Source organism: Bombina bombina, chromosome 5 (assembly GCF_027579735.1).
Source record: "Bombina bombina isolate aBomBom1 chromosome 5, aBomBom1.pri, whole genome shotgun sequence".
In the NCBI taxonomy this organism is placed as follows: Eukaryota; Metazoa; Chordata; class Amphibia; order Anura; family Bombinatoridae; genus Bombina; species Bombina bombina.
The window spans coordinates 846,392,281-846,414,633 of record NC_069503.1 but is presented as its reverse complement, the minus strand read 5'-3'; the positions used below and the strand labels follow the sequence as shown (position 1 = coordinate 846,414,633).

Sequence of the window (22,353 nt, the reverse complement as noted above, 5' to 3'; positions counted from 1 at the left end):
TACAAGGGGGCAGTAGTTTGCGTTAACTCTGCTAGACTTTGGCTTTTTGCTCGTCTTGTGTAGCGCGAATATTACAAGTTGAAAGTAAAATGCTTTCACTCACGGGCTAACCCTACTTGCACAAAAAGACGAACTTGGAATAGTGTAACTGCTTAATGTATTTCCCCAATGACTTCAATGGATCGTGAAAAGTGGCACACCCTTACATGCGCACAGATACGCTAACCCGACATTAAATATTATTATTTCACATTACAATTTTCTTTTCATAGCATAATATGTCCTATTAATTCATAAATAGTTATTTATATATATATATCTGATGTTTTTTTGGTAAAATATATATCTATACATACATACACACACACATATATAGTATATATATATATATATATATATATATATATATATATATATATATATATATATAAAATATTATATATAGGTATAGATATATACAGAAATATATATTTAAAAATATATAGAACATATTCCCCTATGTGAAGAACATTGAAATGTGAAATATTTACAGTAAATACATATTAAACTTTATTAAATATGAATATTGCATAAATATGATTTTACATGTTTTTAGCCACGTGACTGCAAAGGGCTCCAATGCATTTATAAATATGTCTATATATGTTTACATATGTATTTATGTGTTTCTAGGTGTAAATATGTCTGTATCTATATATATATATATATATATATATATATATATATATATATATATATACATACACATATAAATACATATGTACACACATATAAATACATATATATGTGCATACATATACATATTTAGACATGTTACACATACATATACATATTTAGACATGTATATGTATGTATCTCTATGTTAAAGGGACAGTCTACACCTTAGTAATCTTAAAGTCTTACTTTAAATTAAGATGCTAATATCCTCCTGTGCCCTTTCTATATCATGCAGCAGCAGTAATAGTAAAAAAAAGTAATTTTAAAATGACTATTGTTTGTAATCCCTTTGAAATGACGGCAAAGCTCAGCCCACTGATGACATCACAATCTGGGCTGTATCTATGCACTCTGCTGAATAGCTTCGACAGTCTGTTGATTCCAATTAGTGAGTCTTTTGTAATTAGTGAAGCCTTTAATATGCAGACCAGATTGTGATGTCTTCAGTGAGCAGAGCTTGGCAGCCATTTCAAGTGACAGAAACAATAGTCATTTTAAAATAACTGTTTTACTGTTACTGCTGCATGATATAGAAAGGGTGCAGGAGGATATTTGCAGCTCAATCTAAAGTAAGACTTTAAAATGGCTAAGGTGTAGACTGCCCCTTTAAAGCCCTTTGCAGTCCTTTTTTTTTAACACCTGAGACCTCATATCTTTAAACCCTTATAACTTTTTATTGCAATTTAAAAAATATATATTTTTATTAATCCAAGAAAAGAAGTAAAGAGTCTCTTGGTAGGAGTAAAAAACTTGAAGCTTTATTAGCAAAAAAGGATAGTTTTTTTGCTAATAAAGCTTTAAGTTTTTTTAGTACTACCAAGAGACTCTTTACCTCTTTTCTTGGATGTTTCTTCAAAGGCTACCTGGAGCCTGGTATTTAAAAGCAGTCTCGGCAGCCCCTACTCCATATACACGCTGACAGTTTTACCCTGCTGTCCGGAGAGAGCTGAAGACGGTGCACTGGATGACTGAGCTGATTGGAGCACACGCACACACCTCTGGAGCAACACGCCCCCTTGATGACGTCAGACGCCGTGCCTGAAACCACGCTTGTTTAAGCATACAGCGGATCCAGAGCCCTTCTAGTGTTTAATTCCGCACCGGAGCTGCGGTTCACTGGGATGAAGGGCGATTGCTGCAGAAAGTCTACACGGAGTTCAGGTACTATCTTTGAAGCCAGGTGGGGGAATCTTACCAGAAGTATGTGTGTTTAGCGTGCATAGCTCATATCAATATTTGTGTTGAATCATCAAATCACCAGTTAAAGTGCTCTCCCGGATACCTTGTGGGCTTATAACGGAACTAGCCTCAGGTCTTGGGCAGACTTTTACTTGTTTTACATTTCATGTTTATGGGCATATTGATTTACCTGGAGAAGGTGTTTTCTAGACTTTAGGGATATATGTACTTTTACTTTTTTGATATTGTTATTAGAAAGTGTTAACAGTTTACTTCTTGTGGTGTTTCGGTGAAATCGCTAAATAGCATGCCACTTGTAATCTGGCTCACAATTTTTCAACTGAGATGTTCAATTAACTAAGCAATTAACACTCAGAAAGAAAAACAAAATGTATAACACAGCCCTCCCAGTCAATAATTACTCTAAGTCTAAGTATGGTTATCTGTTTGAATAAAAAGAGAGAACTCCAGGATGGCTCAATCAATACCACTTTATTAAGTTAAAAGGTTTACCCACGTAGGCAAACAGCATACAAAAAAGTTAAAAACAAGGAGATGATAGTACAGCACATGTTTCAGGATTGCCCTATACTCACAGTAAGCCAAGTATGTGCTAATAGGTCTATTTATATGCACACACTTAAAATACCTGGTCCATGCTATATTAATTACACCTGTTGTGCATAGAAACATACACGGCAACATTAGTCATGACAGTAACGATTGGAGTTTGACAAAAACTATGGGCTCATTTCCATTGAGCCGTAATTCCATTTGCGTGCACTCCCAAACCGATAAATATGCTGTTAGAAGCAAAATCGTTTATCGACTGCTTCCAACGGCCCGTTATAACTCAATTTCGGCAACTGGACTCCGGCTGCCGAAAACATTATAGTGTCCCATACAAAGTATAGAAAGCCGCTAATCTTTAAATTATACCCGATTTCCAATGCCCGCACACCGCTTGGAAGAAGACTTCACCGCCGGACTTCAGAAACCGTGAGCACCTATCTGGGGGTTAGAGTTAGGCTTTTTTTATTTTTGGGTTTGTTTTATTTTTTTGATTAGGGATTTGGGTGCTGAAAAAGAGCTGAATACCCTTTTAAGGGCAATGCCCATACAAATGCCCCTTTAGGGGCAAAGGGTAGTTTAGGATTTTTTAGTGTTAGTTTTTTTATTTTGGGGGGTTTGGTGGGGGGGGGGGTTACTGTTAGGGGGAACTTAGTTTATTTAAAGGTAAAAGAGCTGTTTAACTTAAGGCAATGTCCTAGAAAATGCCATTTTAAGGGCTATTGGTAGTTTAATATTAGATTAGGGGTGTTTTTATTTTGTGGGGGCTTTTTTTATTTTTATAGGGATTAGGTTTAATTTTTTTATTTTTGATAATTTTGTTTATTATTTTATGTAATGTTAGACTTTTTTATTTTCTATAATTTTATCTTAATTTAAACTTAGTTTTTTTTTTTTAAATAATGTTAGCTTTTTTATTTTAATTGTAATTTAAGATTATTTTAATTTATGTAATTAATGTAATGGGGTTAATTTAGGGGGTGTTAGGTTAGGGGGCTTAGTGATTAATTATTTGCGTTGTGGGGTTTGGCTGTTTAGGGGTCAATAGATTTATTAGGTTAATAGTTTAAATAGATAGTTTGTGTTGTGAGGGTATTGTGGATTAGGAGTTAATAGATTTAATAGATAGTTTGCATTGTAGGGGTATTGCGGATTGGGGTTAATAGATTTAATAGCTAGTTTGCGTTGTGGGGATGGCGGTTTAGGGGTTAATAACTTTGATAGATACTTTGTAGTATGGGGTTGGCGGATTAGGGGTTAATACATTAGTTATTGCGGTGGGGGAGTTGCCGTTGAGAGATAGATATCGTGCATGCGTTAGGTGTTTGATTTTATTCTAACAGCGAGTGACGGGTAAAATATACAGCACCGCACTTGTACGCGGTGCTGTATATTCGATCGAGTGTAGTGTATGGTCGGGTTACCATAGTAACCTATTAATGTTTTAGAAATCCGGCATCGGGTGGAAGCTATACGGATATTAAATCTTGAACGTCCATAATCAGATCGTAGTTATTTCAGTAACAGAAATAAACAAACACCAAAAATTGAGGTAGAAATTGAAAATAGATGATATGTGATATTTGTATTATATATATAGATTGATAAAGTAATAAGCTAATACATAGATGAGCAAAAAGAGCAGAGTCAAAGCCCACTATATAGCTAAGATAGAATACTTTTTGGTCGATTAATCACAATCTTTTCTTCCACATTTTTGTTGTAGTTTTTTTTATATGTAGTTCTCAAAGCGATAGACATCACATAGGCTATAAGGATGTACATGAGTACCTTAATAAAGCAGCCCCATTATTAAATAAACCAAAGACGCTATTGAATTCATGTACAAACATATACTATATATACAGACTGGCAAAGCAAGGCAAAACACAAATAGTAGAAATGAAATGAGGAATCAGTACTGAGAGTTTATACTAATATATGTGTATAGTTACCCTACTATAGAACAATTAAATAAATTAGAGCACTATGTACAAACCTCACTAATGATCTATTAGAGAGAGGCTCCTGCTAATATGAATGAGTAATTTATATTTATTTACTTTAATTTAGTTATATGATAAATATGAGAACATAAGTCTTCCATTGAATAATTCTATCCTTTGGTTTAATGTTCCCAATGGTTCATGATGTCATAATCAGAATTGAAGCCGTTTTTAGTATCTGGTACCTATTTTAAAGATCCAGAAAGTTTCTCTATGGTTAAGCTCCTTTATTCTATCTCCTCCCCTCTTTGGGCGATATACATGTTCAATCGCCTGCCACCTCAGCGTCTCCACCGATTGATTATGTTGGTGGATAAAACGTTTGGCCAATGCTGAGCACTCTTTTTTACAATTAATATTACTCATGTGTTCATGTATACGGGACCTCACTTCCCTGGTAGTGAGGCCCACATATTGAAAGTACACATGAGATAAGATAAACCACATAGCCCATACTGCAGTTAATGCAATGGGAGGTTTCATACCTATCCCCAGTGACATAAGACTCTAAATGGGTAGAAGGTTGAATATAATCACAGGCTTTGCACCTAGAGCTACCACACTTACCCACACTACTCTTATGTATCAACCAACTGCTAGCTGTGCCTCCTTTAGGTAGCACAGTCAGAGATAAAATGTTCCCTAAAGTAACACTCCGCCTGTAAGACAATCTACACCCTTTGTCTACAATATCGTTAAATGGACAGTCAACACCAGAATTTTTGTTGTTTAAAAAGATAAATAATCCCTTTATTTTCCATTCCCCAGTTTTGCATAACCAACACAGTTAAAATAATACACTTTTTACCTCTGTGATTACTTTGTATCTAAGCCTCTGCAAACTGCCCCCTTATTTCAGTTCTTTTGACAGACTTGCATTTGAGAAAATCAGTGCTCACTCCAGGGTAACTTCACGTGCATGAGCTCAATGTTATCTATATGAAACACATGAACTAATGCCCTCTAGTGGTGAAAAACTGTCAAAATGCTTTTAGATTAGAGGCGGCCTTCAAGGTCTAAGAAATTTGCATATGAAACTCCAAGGTTTAACTTTCAATTAAGAATGCCAAGAGAACAAAGCAAAACTGGTGATAAAAGTAAATTAGAACGTTGTTTAAAATTACATGCTCTATCTGAATCATGACATTTTTGGGGGGACTTGACTGTCCCTTTACGTTTATTATCGGCTAGCAAAATTGGAAGATGCTTCTTGATAATACCACATATTTGTGGATATTGGTCACTGTGGCTGGTTACAAAGGTAATCTCGGGAATATCTCAGGATTGCTCTCTAGGAATAAGTTCAACTTTTTTCATGGATTTATAATAGTTCTCGTACCATAACCCATTTGGAGTAGTTGTTCACCCAGCCTATTGAACTCATCCCTGTAATCATTACCCCTAGAGCAGTTTCCTTTCATTTAAATGAATTGTGCTTTTGCTATAGCTCTGGAAAAACATTTGGATGATTACTTGAAGTGTGCAGCAGGTTGTTTTTGGCTATTAACGTCCTGTTGGTCTTCAATTTTATTCGGAGCTTTATCCGTCATCAAAGTAATATCAAGGTAATTTACAGTGCTTTTGTGCCACACCATTATAAATTTAATACCCATTTTGTTAGAATTGAGATATTCAAGGAAAGAAACTGCTTCAGCATGAGACCCCTCCAGACCAAAATAAGGTCATCTATAAATCTTCTATAGAAGACCACCGAGGATCTGAATTGGTTTATATCTCCAAAAATGTGGGATGCCTCTCACCAACCTAAAAATAGGTTGGCGTAGGAAGGGGCAAATGTTGCACCCAAGGCTGTCCCACACTTTTGGAGATAGAACCTACCCTCAAATTCAAAACAAATATGCTCCAGTAGATATTGGATGACATTAGCGAAAAAAGTTATCTGTTCAAAGTCAGTAGCTGTGGCCAAGAACTATTGAATGCACGTAGCCCCCAAGAATGGGGGATTGAAGAGTAAAGAGAAACAACATATATGGTTACCCAGCTATTGCCATCTTCCCAATGAAAACCCCTGAGTAGATGGGTAGTATCTCTAAGATAGCTCCACAGCTGGGCAACCATAGGTTGCAAAATACTATCAACCCATTCTGATAGTGGTTCAAGCTCCAAATCGATGTCTACCTCTTATGTTATCAAGGGGTTTATGAACCTTGGGGAAATGATGGAATAATGGTGTCTTAGGATACTGTACACAAAGAATTTCTGCTGTTTTATTATCTATATAACCCCTTTCTTTTCCTTCGTCGACCAGGGACCTGATCTGATCCTGTATAATTGGTGTAGGGTTTCTGGGGATCAAAGAATTGGTATCGCTGTCATTTAATTGATGGAGTGCTTCTAGTATATACAGGTAATTGTCCCTTAGAAAGACCACTGTACTCCATCTTTTGTCAGATTTTCTGATTACAATATTGTCATTATGTTTAAGCTGGTCTATAGCTTCCTTTTGACTTTTTGTGAGATTATGTTCATTAGAATTATCTCTTTTGTGTAACTCTGTTAGTTCACGCTCAATACTCTTATGGAACATTTCCAATACACCACCTCTACTCTGTACTGGGTAGAATCGAGATTTATTAGCCATTGTTTTGTGTTAAAGGTTGTGTGTTGGAAATAGAATCTATAAGTTCAACATATTCATTTTTTTGTCAGTAAATCGTCAAGATCTTGTATACTACATATCTCATCAAACCTGAGTTCAGATTGTCTTATCATATGCTCATTTTTATTTATATTGTTACATGACCTCGCATCCTGTGCGTTATCGTTAGACTCAAATAAATGCCTTTTTAAAGTTAAATTTCTCACTAGACCATTCACATCAATTAGCGTTTTAAACAAGTTGAATTTGCAGGAAGGGGCAAAACCAAGCCCTAGATTCAGGACTGAATACTGTGTATTTGTTAGTTAAACACCTGATACATTAATGACATTACCTACAATTTGAACTGTTCTACCTTTGGTGTCAGTGTAAGACTCCTTAATTAAGTCTTGTTGGATCCTTTTGAATGTCAGCAGTATGCACAACCATTATGAATGAAATATTTACACGACTTGCTACAGAATATTCTGTCAGATTCTTCTATATCTCAATCACACCAGAGATACTGGTTGATTCAATTTCACCAATGCTTTAATGTCTGCAGCACCTACTTAGATGTCATGCAATTACTTTCCATTAGGGTGAAAAAGGAACTAATATTTAAAGTTCTTATGTAGCGTAACTACTTTGCATTTTTGGAACAACATTACGTACACCAGGAACGTGGCTCAAATAGTGTAATGAAACAGGCTTATGAACTTAGTAAATACACTTACTCTACTATTTGACTGATCCAACATAAATAAATCTAAGAAAATAACAAGTTTTTAGTAAATTAGTACAAGAAACACTAAACTTTTAAAGCACTCTTTAACTCTGTAAAAAAGGATTTGTGTGTACTATAAAGACTTCTGAACACTATTAAAGAGACATTACACTTAGAAAAGTATTATCATGCAATTAAACATTTAAAAAAATATAACAAAATGTCACGTTGCTAAAGGGATACTAAACCCAAATTATTTCTTTCATGATTCAGATAGAGCATGCAATTTTAAGCAGCTTTCTAATTTACTCCTATTATCAATTTTTCTTCGTTCTCTTGCTATCTTTATTTAAAAAGCAGGAATGTAAACCATAGGAGCCGGACCATTTTAGGTTTAGCATCATGGATAGCGCTTGCTTATTGGTGGCTGACATTTAGCCACCAATAAGCAAGCATAACACAGGTTCTGAACCAAAAATGGGCCGGCTCCTATGCTTTACATCTACCAGTTTGAAAAATGTCGTATTTAGCAAAGCAGAGCAGTTAAATGGTTACCGAAATAAAAAAATCTACAGAATTGTTTGGCTTTCAAGGACTCTATATGCGGTTTCCTACATGTACAACAGTATTCTGCATTGCAAATGTGACAGTTGGTGTAGGCTGACTTGTTCTTATACAGAGTTAAGATTGACCATATTGTCAACCGGCTGTCTAATTAACCTTATCTTGGACTTTCAGCAATTTTTTACCACACTGTAAGATTCTTCTTTTCTTTTTCGCTTGCAGGATTGCTTTAGTTTTTATTTACTTACAAGATCTGATCGCAACATTACTTAAATGCCAGGGATTGATGTGCCCATTATATATATTCAAGTATGCCTATAATAATATGTGGTATAATATATGTGTGTACATTTTATTTCAGACATTTTTTAGCATAGTTTTGCCAACAAGGGACCTTCTAGTGGAATTATTATATTCTTCTAAATAAGCATAGGGAGTTATGTTCAATATTCTAATTGCTGCATTTCATTAGCCAATACTTGATGTAGTCGCAATGACAGCAGCCAAGGCAGCGCAATGTGCTTGTTTTTTCTCTCTCTCCTTAAGCCCAATGGTATATTTTCTTTATAGCATTGGTGTGTTTATTTTCCTTCCCTAGAACGTGGTTGGTCCCTTGTCAATAATTGTAGCCCTTAAAATTGACCCAATTAGGTCACATTTATGTGATACTGAGTTTAACATTAAAGTTACCCAGCTGGCTCCTTCTACCCTTACCCCCCACCCCTTAATGTACTCTGGCATCTTCTTAAATTGTGCTCAGAGTATTATTATCTTGCAGTTTCTCTCGTAAATTCCGCTATTGCAATCACCGTCTTATGTTAATTATGTAAAGCCTGCGAGTGGACCTTTTACAAATCTCTCCATCCCTAGATTATTCCATATCTTTATAATCTTGGACCCAAAAGTGTCCTTTTTTTACTCTTAATTGGGGTAATTCCTTCCTCTTTTCTTGTTTGAACATTTCCAGGGCTGTTTGTTTGTTCAGGCACAAGTTTACCTACTAATACAACATTTTTTTTTTAATGTTTATAATTTAGAGAATAAACATAAATCTAGATGATATAAGAGATGTGAATTCGCTCAGAATACCATGTTATTTACGGCATTTCTGAAACACTTCCTGTTTATTACTCTTTCTTTGTCTACAATTGTTTGTTTGTTTTTTAGGCACACGTTTACCTACAAGAACATAAGTTTTAAATGTTTATAACCTAGCGAGTAAACATAAAATAAGATGGTCTACTGTACTTATAAGACATGCAATCTGTTATGACAGAAGTGAATTTGCTCAGAATACCATGTTGCCTACTGCATATTTGAATATGTTCACAACTATGTTTCATAGGATTGTATGGATCATATTTTTCTTGTTATTACTATTTTTGTCATACAGTCTTGTATTATGAAAACCTAATAAAAAAATATATTTTCTGTATGTCTTGAAAACTTCAATTAAACTTAAACACAAATATACATATTATTTACATTGCAAATATTAAATGTAAAAGGTATAAATGAAAAATGTCTAAATAAAAAATGTTTATGTCTAACAATAGCTGGATTTATTATTTCATAGCATTTACTGTTTATATTTTACAATGAACATATATTTATTATCAGAGCATACAAATACTCACGTATGCAGTCTGGGAAGCTGTAGTAACCTACTGCACAGCGCTCACAATAGTTCCCACTATAATTTGGCTTGCAATAGCATTTCCCTGATCCTTCCTCACATCCATTTGATTGGTCAGGATTGCACCTGCAAGCTAGAGAAAGGAAAAGGAGAAAAACCTTGAAATTCTGTTGTTTTTGGAAAAAAGATTAAATTGAACTATTTCTTTTTACAAAACTAAATTACATACTGCACTTATTTTTTGACAAGAGCACATACTTTGGTACAATATAAAGGCCACCCGACTTCATGTTTTCTATGCATTTTGCACAGCCTTTATATCTAGCGTTATACAACCTATGGCTTAGGGGCCACAGTACTAGTACTGACCTCTTGTGCTTTTTATTTACCCCATAGTCCACCTTCAATCACTCTGCCTCTCTTCACCATATGCTCCTTTTCTTTTAACGCAGCTCCTTAAAGGGCCACTAAACCCAAAATCTTTCTTTCATGATTCAGATAAAGAATAGAAATTTAAACAACATTACAATTTACTTCCATTATTTATTTTGCTTCATTTTTTAGATATCCTTAGTTGAAGAAAAAGCAATGCACATGGTGAGCAAATCACACAAGGCTTCTATGTGCAGCAACCAATCAGCAGCTAGTGAGCATATCTAGATATGCTTTTCATCAAAGAATATCAAGAGAATAAAACAAATTAGATAATATAAGTAAATTAGAAATATGTTTAAAATTGCATTCTCTTTCTAAATCATAAAAGAAAAAATGTGGGTGGAATGTCCCTTTAAGTAACGCTCAGTAGTCTACAGTTTATATGTTTTCAGGAATATGTGTGTGTATGTTGGTATTTAGTAATTAGAGAGTAAAATAACTTACGTATACATCCATGAAGAGCTTCTTTAGGAACCCCATAGGGACGATAAAACCCCAGTAAACACCTCTCACAATTCACGCCAGCTGTGTTATGCTTTATTTGAAGAGAGAACATCACATATATCATTATAATTGTACATAAAAATGAAACGTTTTTATAAAGAATTTATTAGCACGTACAGTATTTTAAAGTGTGAGTGAATACATTTTTATATTTTTTTCTGTATATTATTATCTAAAATTTTCATGGGAACAAATTGTGTCGGCTTTGTCAATCATCCTGGAGAACAGTTGAATGCAAACCATGCACATTATTTTGGCTGTACCTTGGTTGCTGATGACATCTTTGCACTTATTTCTTGCATGTGCAATAGCCAAATGTTCAAACATCTATTATATTATATTTAGCTAACAATCTTAGAATTGCTCCAATTTCTGATTTATCTAGTTCACCAACAACAGTATTAAAGGGACATAATACTCATATGCTAAATCACTTGAAACTGATGCAGTATAACTGTAAAAAGCTGACAGGAAAATATCACCTGAGCATCTCTATGTAAAAAAAGAAGATATTTTACCTCACAATTTCCTTAGCTCAGCAGAGTAAGTTCTGTGTAAAAAGTTATACTCAACTACTGCCCAGCTGCAGGTAAAACAAATAATAATGAAGAAATGAACAGCAGCCAATCAGCATCAGCAGTGCTGAGGTCATGAACTCTTTTACTGTGATCTCATGAGATTTCACTTAACTCGCATGAGATTTCATAGTAAACTTCCTTAAAATGAATAGGGAAATAAGATGAGTGTGCACGTAAGCTCACTCCCTTAGCTGTCCCGGGACAGGCATACTGATTTTCTGCTTAGAAGTCCTTTACAATGGGATGTGGCTACTGAGGAATTTTTGAGGTAAAATATATTATTTTTTTTTACATAGAGATGTTCAGGTGATATTTTCTAGTCAGCTTTTTACAGCTATGCTGCATCACTTTCAAGTGTTTCAACATTTGGGTATCATGGCTCTTTAATTTTAAAGGGACATAAAACATTTTTTTTTTCTTTCATGATTCAGATAGATTATGACATTTTAAACAACTTTCCACTTTACTACTATTATCTAATTTGCTTTATTCTCTTGATATCCTTTGTTGAAGCAACAGTAGTGCACTACTAGGAGCTAGCTGAAAGCCAGTGACAATATGCAAATTTGTGCAGCCACCAATCAGCATCAGCAGCATCTGAGCCTACCTATGTATACTTTTCAACAAAGGATACAAATAGAATGAAACAAATTAGATAATAGAAATAAATTGGAAAGTTATTCAAATTAAAGGGGAAAAAATGGGTTTCACATCCCTTTAATTATTCTGTAACATTAAATTACTTAAAACACCAAGGACACTAAAATAACAAAAAGCTATGCATTTTTAAAGAATAAAACCCATTAACAAATTGATACAATAAATTGTGCCATTATGTACGTGCATGTATTCCTTTATACAGTATTTTATGAAGTTGTTACTGTGCCAGAAAAATGAGCTGTAGGCTACAGTGATTCTAATATTACTTATATGACTCAGCACCAATTGTCAGGACAAGACATGAAACTGGTTCTTAAGTATTTGACTGTTTGTCTTTCAAAAGATATGAGAAATCTGAATTTCACTGATATGAGCTTGATATTTTCCATTCAGAAGAACATAGTTATTGGACTTGGCAGCAACTGAGCAAACAGTCTTACACATAGTAAACAGATCTGGGCTAGTTACATAATAAATTACATACTAGGCCTGACCTAATTTGTATTCAGCATGTTATTAACAGCAGGTATGAGTAAGCTGGCATTCCATCATTTGCTTGCTAAGGTGCAGATTCTACATTATAACAACTGGGACCAGAAAATCAGAATTATGATTAAGTTAGGGGTTATAGAATTATGGTAAAAAAAATGTTTTATCCCATGGAGATTGGCGCTATAAAAGGCCCGTTATCCCAAGATGAAATGACACGAAGACGCCTCTCGCCAACCTCTTTTTTTATTGTGCCAGCAAAGACCACGTTGTCTCCTCATGCCCTATCTTGACCCGACAAATAAGGGGTAATGCCATTAACTCACTTTCAACACTTAATACAGTTACCCAACTTACTTTGTCTTTACAGTGGGATCAAAATCACATCAAGACTGATGCCATAATAGATTCAGGCGCATTTGGTTTATGCATGGATATTGAATTTGTTAGAACCAATAAAATTCCCACTGTGTTAAAGCATAACCCTCTATTTGCTAAGGTTATTGATGGTTCCTTTATCCAAAAAGGTCCCATTATTCACCACACTTTCCCACTCTTCCTTACCACATTAGAGGGTCACACTGAATATGCATCATTCAACATAATTCCCACCTCTCTCCATACCATAATTTTAGGCTACCCATGGTTGTCTAAGCATAATCCAACCATAGATTGGGCTCATAACACCATTAATCTCCAATCTACTGCCACAACACGTTATCCTCATTTTTCTATCTCAAATATAGAAGTTGCTATTCCCCCTATATATCAGGATTTAATGGAAGTCTTTGATATAAAACAAGCCAAAAATCTACCCCCACACAGGATCTACAATTGTCCAATTGATATCATACCTGGATCACATATCCCCTTCAGTAAAATATATCCACTCTCACAACAGGAACTTCAACACCTACGTCAATATTTAGACAAAAAACTCAAAAAGGGCTTTATTACTCCCTCTATATCTTTAGCTGCAGCAGGTATTTTCTTTGTAAAGAATAAGGACAATACCCTGAGACTTATAATCGATTACATAGCCCTCAATTCCATCACTATCAAAAACCGTTACCCCCTTCCACTCATACCGGTACTCCTCGAGCACCTGAATGAAGCCACAATCTACATCAAATTAGACCTTAAGGGAGCATAAAACCTTATCAGGATGAGAGAAGGAGATGAGTGGAAGACGGCATTTAGAACAAGATATTGATTGTTTGAGTATACGGTTATGTCATTCGGGCTCTGTAATGCCCCAGCAACTGTTCAACATTTCATAAATTACATCTTTAGAGAATTAATGGATGTCTGTGTCGTCATCTATCTTGACGACATCCTCATATACTAAAATTGCCATGAACATGAAAAGCATGTCCTTTGGGTCCTTACACGACTGGGCGATCACAGGTTTTTTACAAAATTAGAAAAATGCCAATTTCATGTAAAAAAGATCAAATTCCTGGGATATATCATTTCCCCTAACAGTATACAAATGGATCCGGAAAAAGTGTCTGCAATCATCAACTGGCCAAAACATACCACTGTCAAATCTCTTCAGAAGTTCTTAGGATTCTCCAATTTTTACAGAAATGTAATCTCCACCTGAAGCTCAACTTGCTTTCGATCATTTAAGGACAAGTTTTACTACCGCTCTGATATTACGCCTACTCAATCATAACTACCAATATATTGTAGAGGTTGATGCTTCAAACACAGCCGGTACTGGCGCAGTCCTTTCACAACAAAGCCAAGTATCCTCTAAATTACACCCTATAGCTTTCTATTCTAGAACACTACAATCGGCTGAAATTAACTACTCCGTAGGCGACAACGAATTACTCGCTATCAAGTGTGCCTTAGAAACTTACCAACATCTATTAGAAGGCACCTCCAAACCATTCTTGATTTTCACAGATCACAAAAATCTTGAATATTTGAAAAGGAACAAAACACTGTCATCACGCCAAGTTAGATGGGGACTCTTCTTCGATAGGTTCGACTTCTTAATCATCTATCGTCCAGGTTCACGGAACACAAAAGCTGACGCTTTATTAAGACTCAATGACTACACTCCCGATAGAGAAAACTTATCTCATATTATACCACCGGAAAAATTAGTAGGATCTTTATCCTCCTTTGAAATGGAAATTCTTATTATTGGTGTGCCTGCCTTTTCTTTGTGTTCCTGCGCATGTATACACATATACATACATACATACATACATACATATACATACATATACATACATATACAGTATATATATACACACACACAGCCCTTTATGCTCAAATACCTTAAAAAACAAATACCTTAATGTAGCACACTGCCACACTGAATAAAGCCATAGGGGCATATTTATCAATGTGCGAGCAGACATGATACAAAGTAGTATATCATGTCCGCTGGTGCAATGCCACCCCTGCAGATTTGCGGCCAATCGGCGGCTAGCAGGAGGTTTCAATCAACCCGATTGTATTCGAGTTGATTTCTGTCCGCGGCCTCAAAGCAGACGGACAAGTTATGGAGCAGCGCTCTTTAGACCTGAAGGCTCGCCAGAAACAAAGGGCATCAAACTCCATACGGAGCTTGATAAATATGCCCCATAGACTTTGTAACATGAAAACAACCACGTGATCCATTATTTTTTTTTAAAAAAAAAAGCAGTGTCAGGCAGGCTGTGACAAAAACTGGGGCCATTTCTGAGGAAAACATATAGGGAAGCATTGTTTTTAAACAGGTGAGTCTCTAATTAAGTTTAGTAATTGTGCACATACTATATACATAGAAACATAGAATTTGACGGTAGATAAGAACCAAAAAGGCCCATCATGTCTACCCATATTACATGTTACTTTTTCCTTAGGATAGCCTTATGCATGTCCCATATACCACTGTTAAAAAAATGTAAAGCCCCTTTAGCATACAACAGATTTTAGAGCAGGTACATTTTATTAAAACACACAACCACCCTAGTAAGCCTGCACTGGTTGAGATTTCCCTTAAGATGCTGTTGGTTAGAGCTGAAGGTTACGCTTGATGTATTAGTACAGTAACTAATATTATCCCAATGTATTAGAACTATTCCCTAGGTGGACATATATTGATGCTCATTTGTCCTATATGTACCGATGTGAAATTATGAAACAACTTTCCATGTATTCAACCATTTGCTTTCACCATTTCATTAATATATTTGTTATCATTTGCTTAACATTTTCAACCCAGCCACAAGCATTTCTTCATGGCTGCTTCTATATTATGTCACTTTGTGTTTTGGTTAAAGTGACATTAAACTCACCTATAAAATGTTTTATTACAATATAACTATATAAATGTATTTTATTTGCCTATTTTTTACTGTAAAATACCTTTGACAACTGTATTTGTTGCACACATACATATGGTAGAATTACACATAGAATACATGAGCCTGCAACATTCTAAACAGTAGTTGGGTATCTCAGGTCACAAGCTCATCTGTATTTGTCCCTAATTGTCCAATTCAAAGTAGACTAGGAAAAATTATACCAACAAGCTTTCCAATGAGTATATCCCTTAATTGTTGCTAAATTTCAAGACCTTGTGAAAACAAAATGACAGTTAAATTATTCTCCTGCATTTCTTTTGTATAAAGAGCTTTCAATGTAGTGCTTAGTTGCTAATAAAATGTGTATGTCCCCTTTTCTTTATTGTAATTAATTTACAAACAGCTAGATTACAATTTATACCTGCTATAGGGAAATTAATGAACGCAACACAAGTTGCGTTATTTCACCCCCTATAGTGCTGCCATTACAAGTTTTGAAACAGTCGGCTTGTGCGTGTGATATGGTTGTTTTAAGCTCCATACCGCACACAATTCAAGCGCTGTTTTGACGTGCTCGTGTACGCTTTCCCCATAGACATTAATGGGGAGGTGTCAGAAAAAAACTAACACCTGAAGCGCGGAATGAAAAGCTCCGTAATGCAACCCTATTGATGTCTATGGGGAGAAAAAAGTAACGTTTAAACCTAACACCCTAACATAAACCCTAAATCTAAACACCCCTAATCTGCCGCTCCCGATATCGCTGCCACCTACATAATGTTATTAACCCCTAATCTGCCGCTCCAGATATCGCTGCCACCTAAATAAATCTATTAAACCCTAATCTGCCGCTCCCGATATCGCAGCCACTATACTAAAGTTATTAACCCCTATTCCCCTGCACCCCAACATTGCCCACACTATAATAAATCTATTAACCCCTATTCCGCCACTCCCCGACATCGTCACCACTAAATAAAGTTATTAACCCCTAAACCTCTGGCCTCCCACATCACTACCACTAAATAAATCTATTAACCCTTAAACCGTCAGACCCCCACATTGCAACAACCTAAATTAAACTATTAACCCCTAAACCTAACCCTAACGTAACCCTAACCCTAACACCCCCTAACTTTAAAATAATTAAAATAGAGCTAAATTAAAATTACAATTATTACCTAAATAATACCTATTTAAAACTAAATACATACTTACCTGTGAAATAAAACACAAGCTAGCTACAATATAACTAATAGTTATATTGTAGCTAGCTTAGGTTTTATTTCTATTTCACAGTTAAGTTTGTATTTATTTTAACTAGGTAGACTAGTTAGAAAATAGTTATTAACTATTTACTAACTACCTAGTTAAAATAAATACAAACTTACCTGTGAAATAAAACCTAAGCTGCCTTACACTAAAACCTAACATTACAAAAAATAAAAAAAAACTACCATTACAAACAATAACGAACAAAATTATTTAAAACAATAAAAATTATTCCTATTCTAATACCCTTTAAAAAAAAACAAAAAAAACACCCCAAATAAAAAAGGCTAATCTAGAATAAACTACCAAGGGCCCTTAAAAGGTCCTTTTGTGGGTCCTTAACTTTAGGGCAATGCCCTACAAAAGGCCATTTTAACAGCTCTTTGCTACAAAACAAAACAAACACCCCCTAACAGTATACAACCCCCCACCCCCCAAATATAAAAATAAAGTAAAACCTAATCTACCTATTGCCCTGAAAAGGGCATTTGTATGGGCATTGCCCTTAAAAGAGCATTTAGCTTTTTTACGAAATGCCCAAGTCCTAATCTAAAAATAAAAACCCACCCAAAAACGAAACAAATACATTACACAAAATAACAAACAAATTATCAAAAATAATACAAATTATTCCTATTCTAATACCCATTTAAAAAAAACACCCCAAAATAGAAAAACCTAATCTAGAATAAACTACCAATAACCCTTAAAAAGGCCTTTTGTAGGGCATTGTCCTAAGTTAAACAGCTCTTTTACCTGAAAAAAAAAATACAAAGATCCACTAACATTACAAACCCCCACCTTCCTAAACCCACAAAATAAAAAAACTATCTAAAAAACCTAAGCTACCCATTGCCCTGAAAAGGGCATTTGTATGGGCATTGCCCTGAAAAGGGCATTTAGCTTGTTTACAAAAAGCCCAAACCCTAAACTATAAAAAAAACCACCCAAAAAAACCTTAAAAGATCCTAACAATAACCCCCAAAGATCCACTCACAGTTGCTGAAGTCCCGCTTAAAGGATCTTCATCCCGGTGGCTCCATCTTCATCCAGGCGGCAGGTGGCTCCATCTTCATTCAGACGGCTCCATCTTCATCCAGGCGGCATCTTCTATCTTCATCCCGGCGGCGTCTTCTATCTTCATCCTGTTGGGTGGAGCAGATCCATCCTGAAGACATCCGACGCGGAGCATCCTCTTCATATGGTCGCCTCCGTACACTGAATCTTCAATGCAAGGTACACGATTCAAAATGGCGTCCCTTGCATTCCTATTGGCTGATTTGAACAGCCAATAGGATTTCAGTAGCTCTCATCCTATTGGCTGATTTGAATTTCCAAAATCAAATCAGCCAATAGGAATGCAAGGGTCGCCATTTTGAATCGCTTACCTTGCATTGAAGAGTCAGTGTACGGCAGCGACCATATGAAGAGGATGCTCTGCTCTGGATGTCTTCAGGATGGATCCGCTCTGTGCCGCCGGGATGAAGATAGAAGATGCCACCGGGATGAAGATGGAGCCGCCTGCCGCGTGCATGAAGATGTAGAAGCCTGGATGAAGATGGAGGCGCCGGAATGAAGATCCTTCAAGCGGGACTTCAGAAACTGTGAGTGGATCTTCTGGGGTTAGTGTTAGGATTTTTTAAAGTTTTTTTGGGTGGGTTTTTTTTTAGTTTAGGGTTTAGGCTCTTTTCAGGGCAATGCAAAAGAGCTAAATGCCCCTTTAAGGGCAATGCCCATACAAATACCCTTTTCAGGGCAATGGGTAGCTTAGGTTTTTGTTAGAGTTTGTTTTTTTATTTTGGGGGGTTGGCTGGGGTGGTGGGTTTTACTGTTGGGAGGGTCTTTGTATTTTTTTACAGGTAAAAGTCAAAAGAGCGGTTTAACTTAGGCCAATGCCCTACAAAAGGCCCTTTTAAGGGCTATTGGTACTTTATTGTAGGCTACGTTTTTTTTATTTTGGTAAGCTTTTTTATTTTTATAGGGCTATTAGATTAGGTGTAATTCTTTTTATTTTTGATAATTTCGTTTATTTTTTTCGTAATATAGTGTTTGTTATTTTTTGTAATTCAGTCTTTTTTATTTTTTGTAATTAGATACTTTGTTATTTTTAGAGTAGTATTAGGATTTTTTTAATGTGCAATATAGTTTATTTAATTAATAGTTTAATTTTAGTTTAATAGTTATATTAGTTTGTTAGTTTAAACTTAGTTTTTTTAATTTGACAGGTAAGTTTTAATTTAATTTTAGATAGGGAAATTGTAATTTTAATATAAAGTTAGGGGGGTGTTAGGTTTAGGGGTTACTAGTTTAAATTAGTTTATTGCGATGTGGGGGGCTTTCGGTTTAGGGGTTAGATTAATTTAGTATATTTCTTTGTGGGGAGCTTGCAGTTTAGTGGTTAATAGGTTTATTATAGTGGCAGCGGTGTAGGGTTTAACAACTTTAGTATAGTGGGGCGATGTGGGCGTATGGCAGATTAGGGGTTAATATTTAAATAGTGTTTGCGATGCGGAGGGCGGCAGTTAAGGCCTTAATAACTTTAGTATATTTGGGTGATGTGGGTGGACGGCAGATTAGGGGTTAATAATATTTAAATAGTGTTTGCGATGCGGGAGGGCGGTGGTTTAGGTGTTAATAATATTTAAATAGTGTTTGCCATGAGGGAGGGCAGCAGTTTAGGGGTTAGTAACTTTAGTATAGTGACAGCGATATTGGGGAGCGGCGAAATAGTAGTTAATAATTTTTATTAGTGGTAGCGATGTCGGGAGCGGCAGATTAGGGGTTTATAAATTTAATTTAGTGTTTGTGATGCCGGAGGGCCTCGATTTAGGGGTTAATAGGTAGTTTATGGTTGTTTGGTGCACTTTGTAACACTTCAGTTATGAGTTTTATGCAACAGTTTTGTAGCGTAAAAGTCATAACTACTGCTTTTTTGCCTCATCTGCAAAACTCGTAATGGCAGCCCTATGGAAGACCCATGAAAAAAAATTTTTGTATGAGTGCAGGACTGACGTTGCGTTACAGGCTAAAAGGCTTGCGGTACAGGTATACCGACAAGACTTGCAATGGCTGCGGTGCTGTTTTAACGCTGAAATTACGTTTTTTTAGCGTTAAAACACGAACGCACAACTTGTAATCTAGGTGACAGTTATTATATGAATAAAGTAAATCTCAAAAATATATTTATGCCATGGTGAGACTTATAACATGCTATAGCATTTATATATATTCTTTGTGCATTTTAGTATTTATATTTACAATCATGAGCAGTTTTCTCATGTTGCCTACTAGCACACAGCACTCTCACACATACCTGGCAGTTGATGCAAACTCCTCCTCCGCTGTATCTCCCATAGATGTCTAGACTTGCTTTACGATTATCAACATCAGCATCATAATAGCAGTCAGTGGCATGACCGTGACAGTTACAAGCTAAGAAAGGAAAACAGAATAAAATACTGGAATGCATTAAGCTAACATCACATTGCAGACAAAAAATTGACAAATGTGATTGTAATACATTAACACATTTAGCAAGAGAAACAGGTAAACATATAGCAGTTTTCATTAATATTTTCTATTTATTCTCACATATAATGAAATTTACCTACAACCTTACTGCTGTTTCCATTCTACCCATCATAATTTCTGTGAGAAAACATTACAACATGCTATGTTGTCTGAGTAATTCCAATCCATTATAAGAGCAGCTATTTGAGTTATTAAAAGTACTTAAAGGGATATGAAACCCAAACATTTTCTTTTGTGATTCAGAGAGAGCAAACCAAACCATTTTTAAAAAGTTTCCAATTTACATCTATTATCAAATTTTCTTCGCTCCCATGATATTCTGAGTTGAAGAGATACCTAGGTAGATATCTAGAGTACTACACAGCAGGAACAAATGCTGCCATCTAGTGCTCTTGCAAATGAATAACATTCTTGCAAAACTGCTGCCATATAGGGGGGTAGTTATCAACGTGTCAACTTTCCTGCCTTCGCCAGCCCAATACGCCCGCCTAAGCTCGCCTCACATCGCCGCCGCGGACCTGAAAAAATTTGTCTAAGTTATCAAGTAAAGCTGTCAAAAAGCCGTGGGGCGATGAGCAGCGGACTGTGAGAATTATCACTCATCCGATCTGGCTGCTCTTCGGCTGTTTGACAGCTTTCTTGCTAGCCTGTCACTAAGCACTCACACTAAACTACACTGTTCTACCCCCTATACCGGCGCCCCCGGAGCCCCCCACAACTAAATAAAGTTGCTAACCCCTAAACCGTCACTCCTAGACCCCGCCGCAACTCTTATAAATGTATTAACCCCTAAACCGCCGCTCCCGGACACCGCTGCCACCTACATTATACCTAGTAACCCCTATCCTGCCCCCCCATACCGTCGCCCTCTATAATAAAGTTATTAACCCCTATCCTGCTGATCCCGCACCTCGCCGCAAATAAATAAATAGTTTAACCCCTAAACCGCCGCTCCCTGAACCCGCCGCAACCTATATTAAATTTATTAACCCCTATCCTGCCCCCCCTACACCGTCGCCACCTATAATACATTTATTAACCCCTATCCTGCCCCCCACTACACCGTCGCCACCTATAATAAATTTATTAACCCCTATCCTGCCCCCACTACACCGCCGCCACTTTAATAAAATTATTAACCCCTAAACCTAAGTCTAACACTAACCCTAACACCCCCCTAACTTAAATATTAATTAAATAAATCTAAATAATATTTCTATTATTAACTAAGTTAATCCTATTTAAAACTAAATACTTACCTATAAAATAAACCCTAATATAGCTACAATATAAATAATAATTATATTGTAGCTATCTTAGGATTTATTTATTTTACAGGTACCTTTCAATTTATTTTAACTAGGTACAATAGCTATTAAATAGTTATTAACTATTTAATAGCTTACCTAGCTAAAATAAAGAGAAATTAACCTGTAAAATAAATCCTAACCTACGTTACAATTACACCTAACACTACACTATACTTTAATAAATTATTCCTATTTAAAATAAATACTTACCTGTAAAATAAACCCTAAGATAGCTACAATATAATTAATAATTACATTGTAGCTATCT

At 35.7% G+C, this 22,353-nt stretch overlaps 1 protein-coding gene across 1 annotated transcript in view; it reads right to left on the bottom strand.

Moving 5' to 3' along the window:
- The window catches only part of LAMA3 (laminin subunit alpha 3), a 573,745-nt gene that overhangs the window by 432,864 nt on the left and 118,528 nt on the right, over positions 1-22,353 (bottom strand). Inside the window, exons 8-10 of the mRNA XM_053714980.1 lie at positions 20,558-20,676; positions 10,878-10,968; positions 10,000-10,131 (exon numbers count right to left, since the gene is read on the bottom strand). Coding sequence (XP_053570955.1) covers positions 10,000-10,131; positions 10,878-10,968; positions 20,558-20,676 — 342 coding nt within the window. The remainder of the gene's footprint in view (positions 1-9,999; positions 10,132-10,877; positions 10,969-20,557; positions 20,677-22,353) is intronic.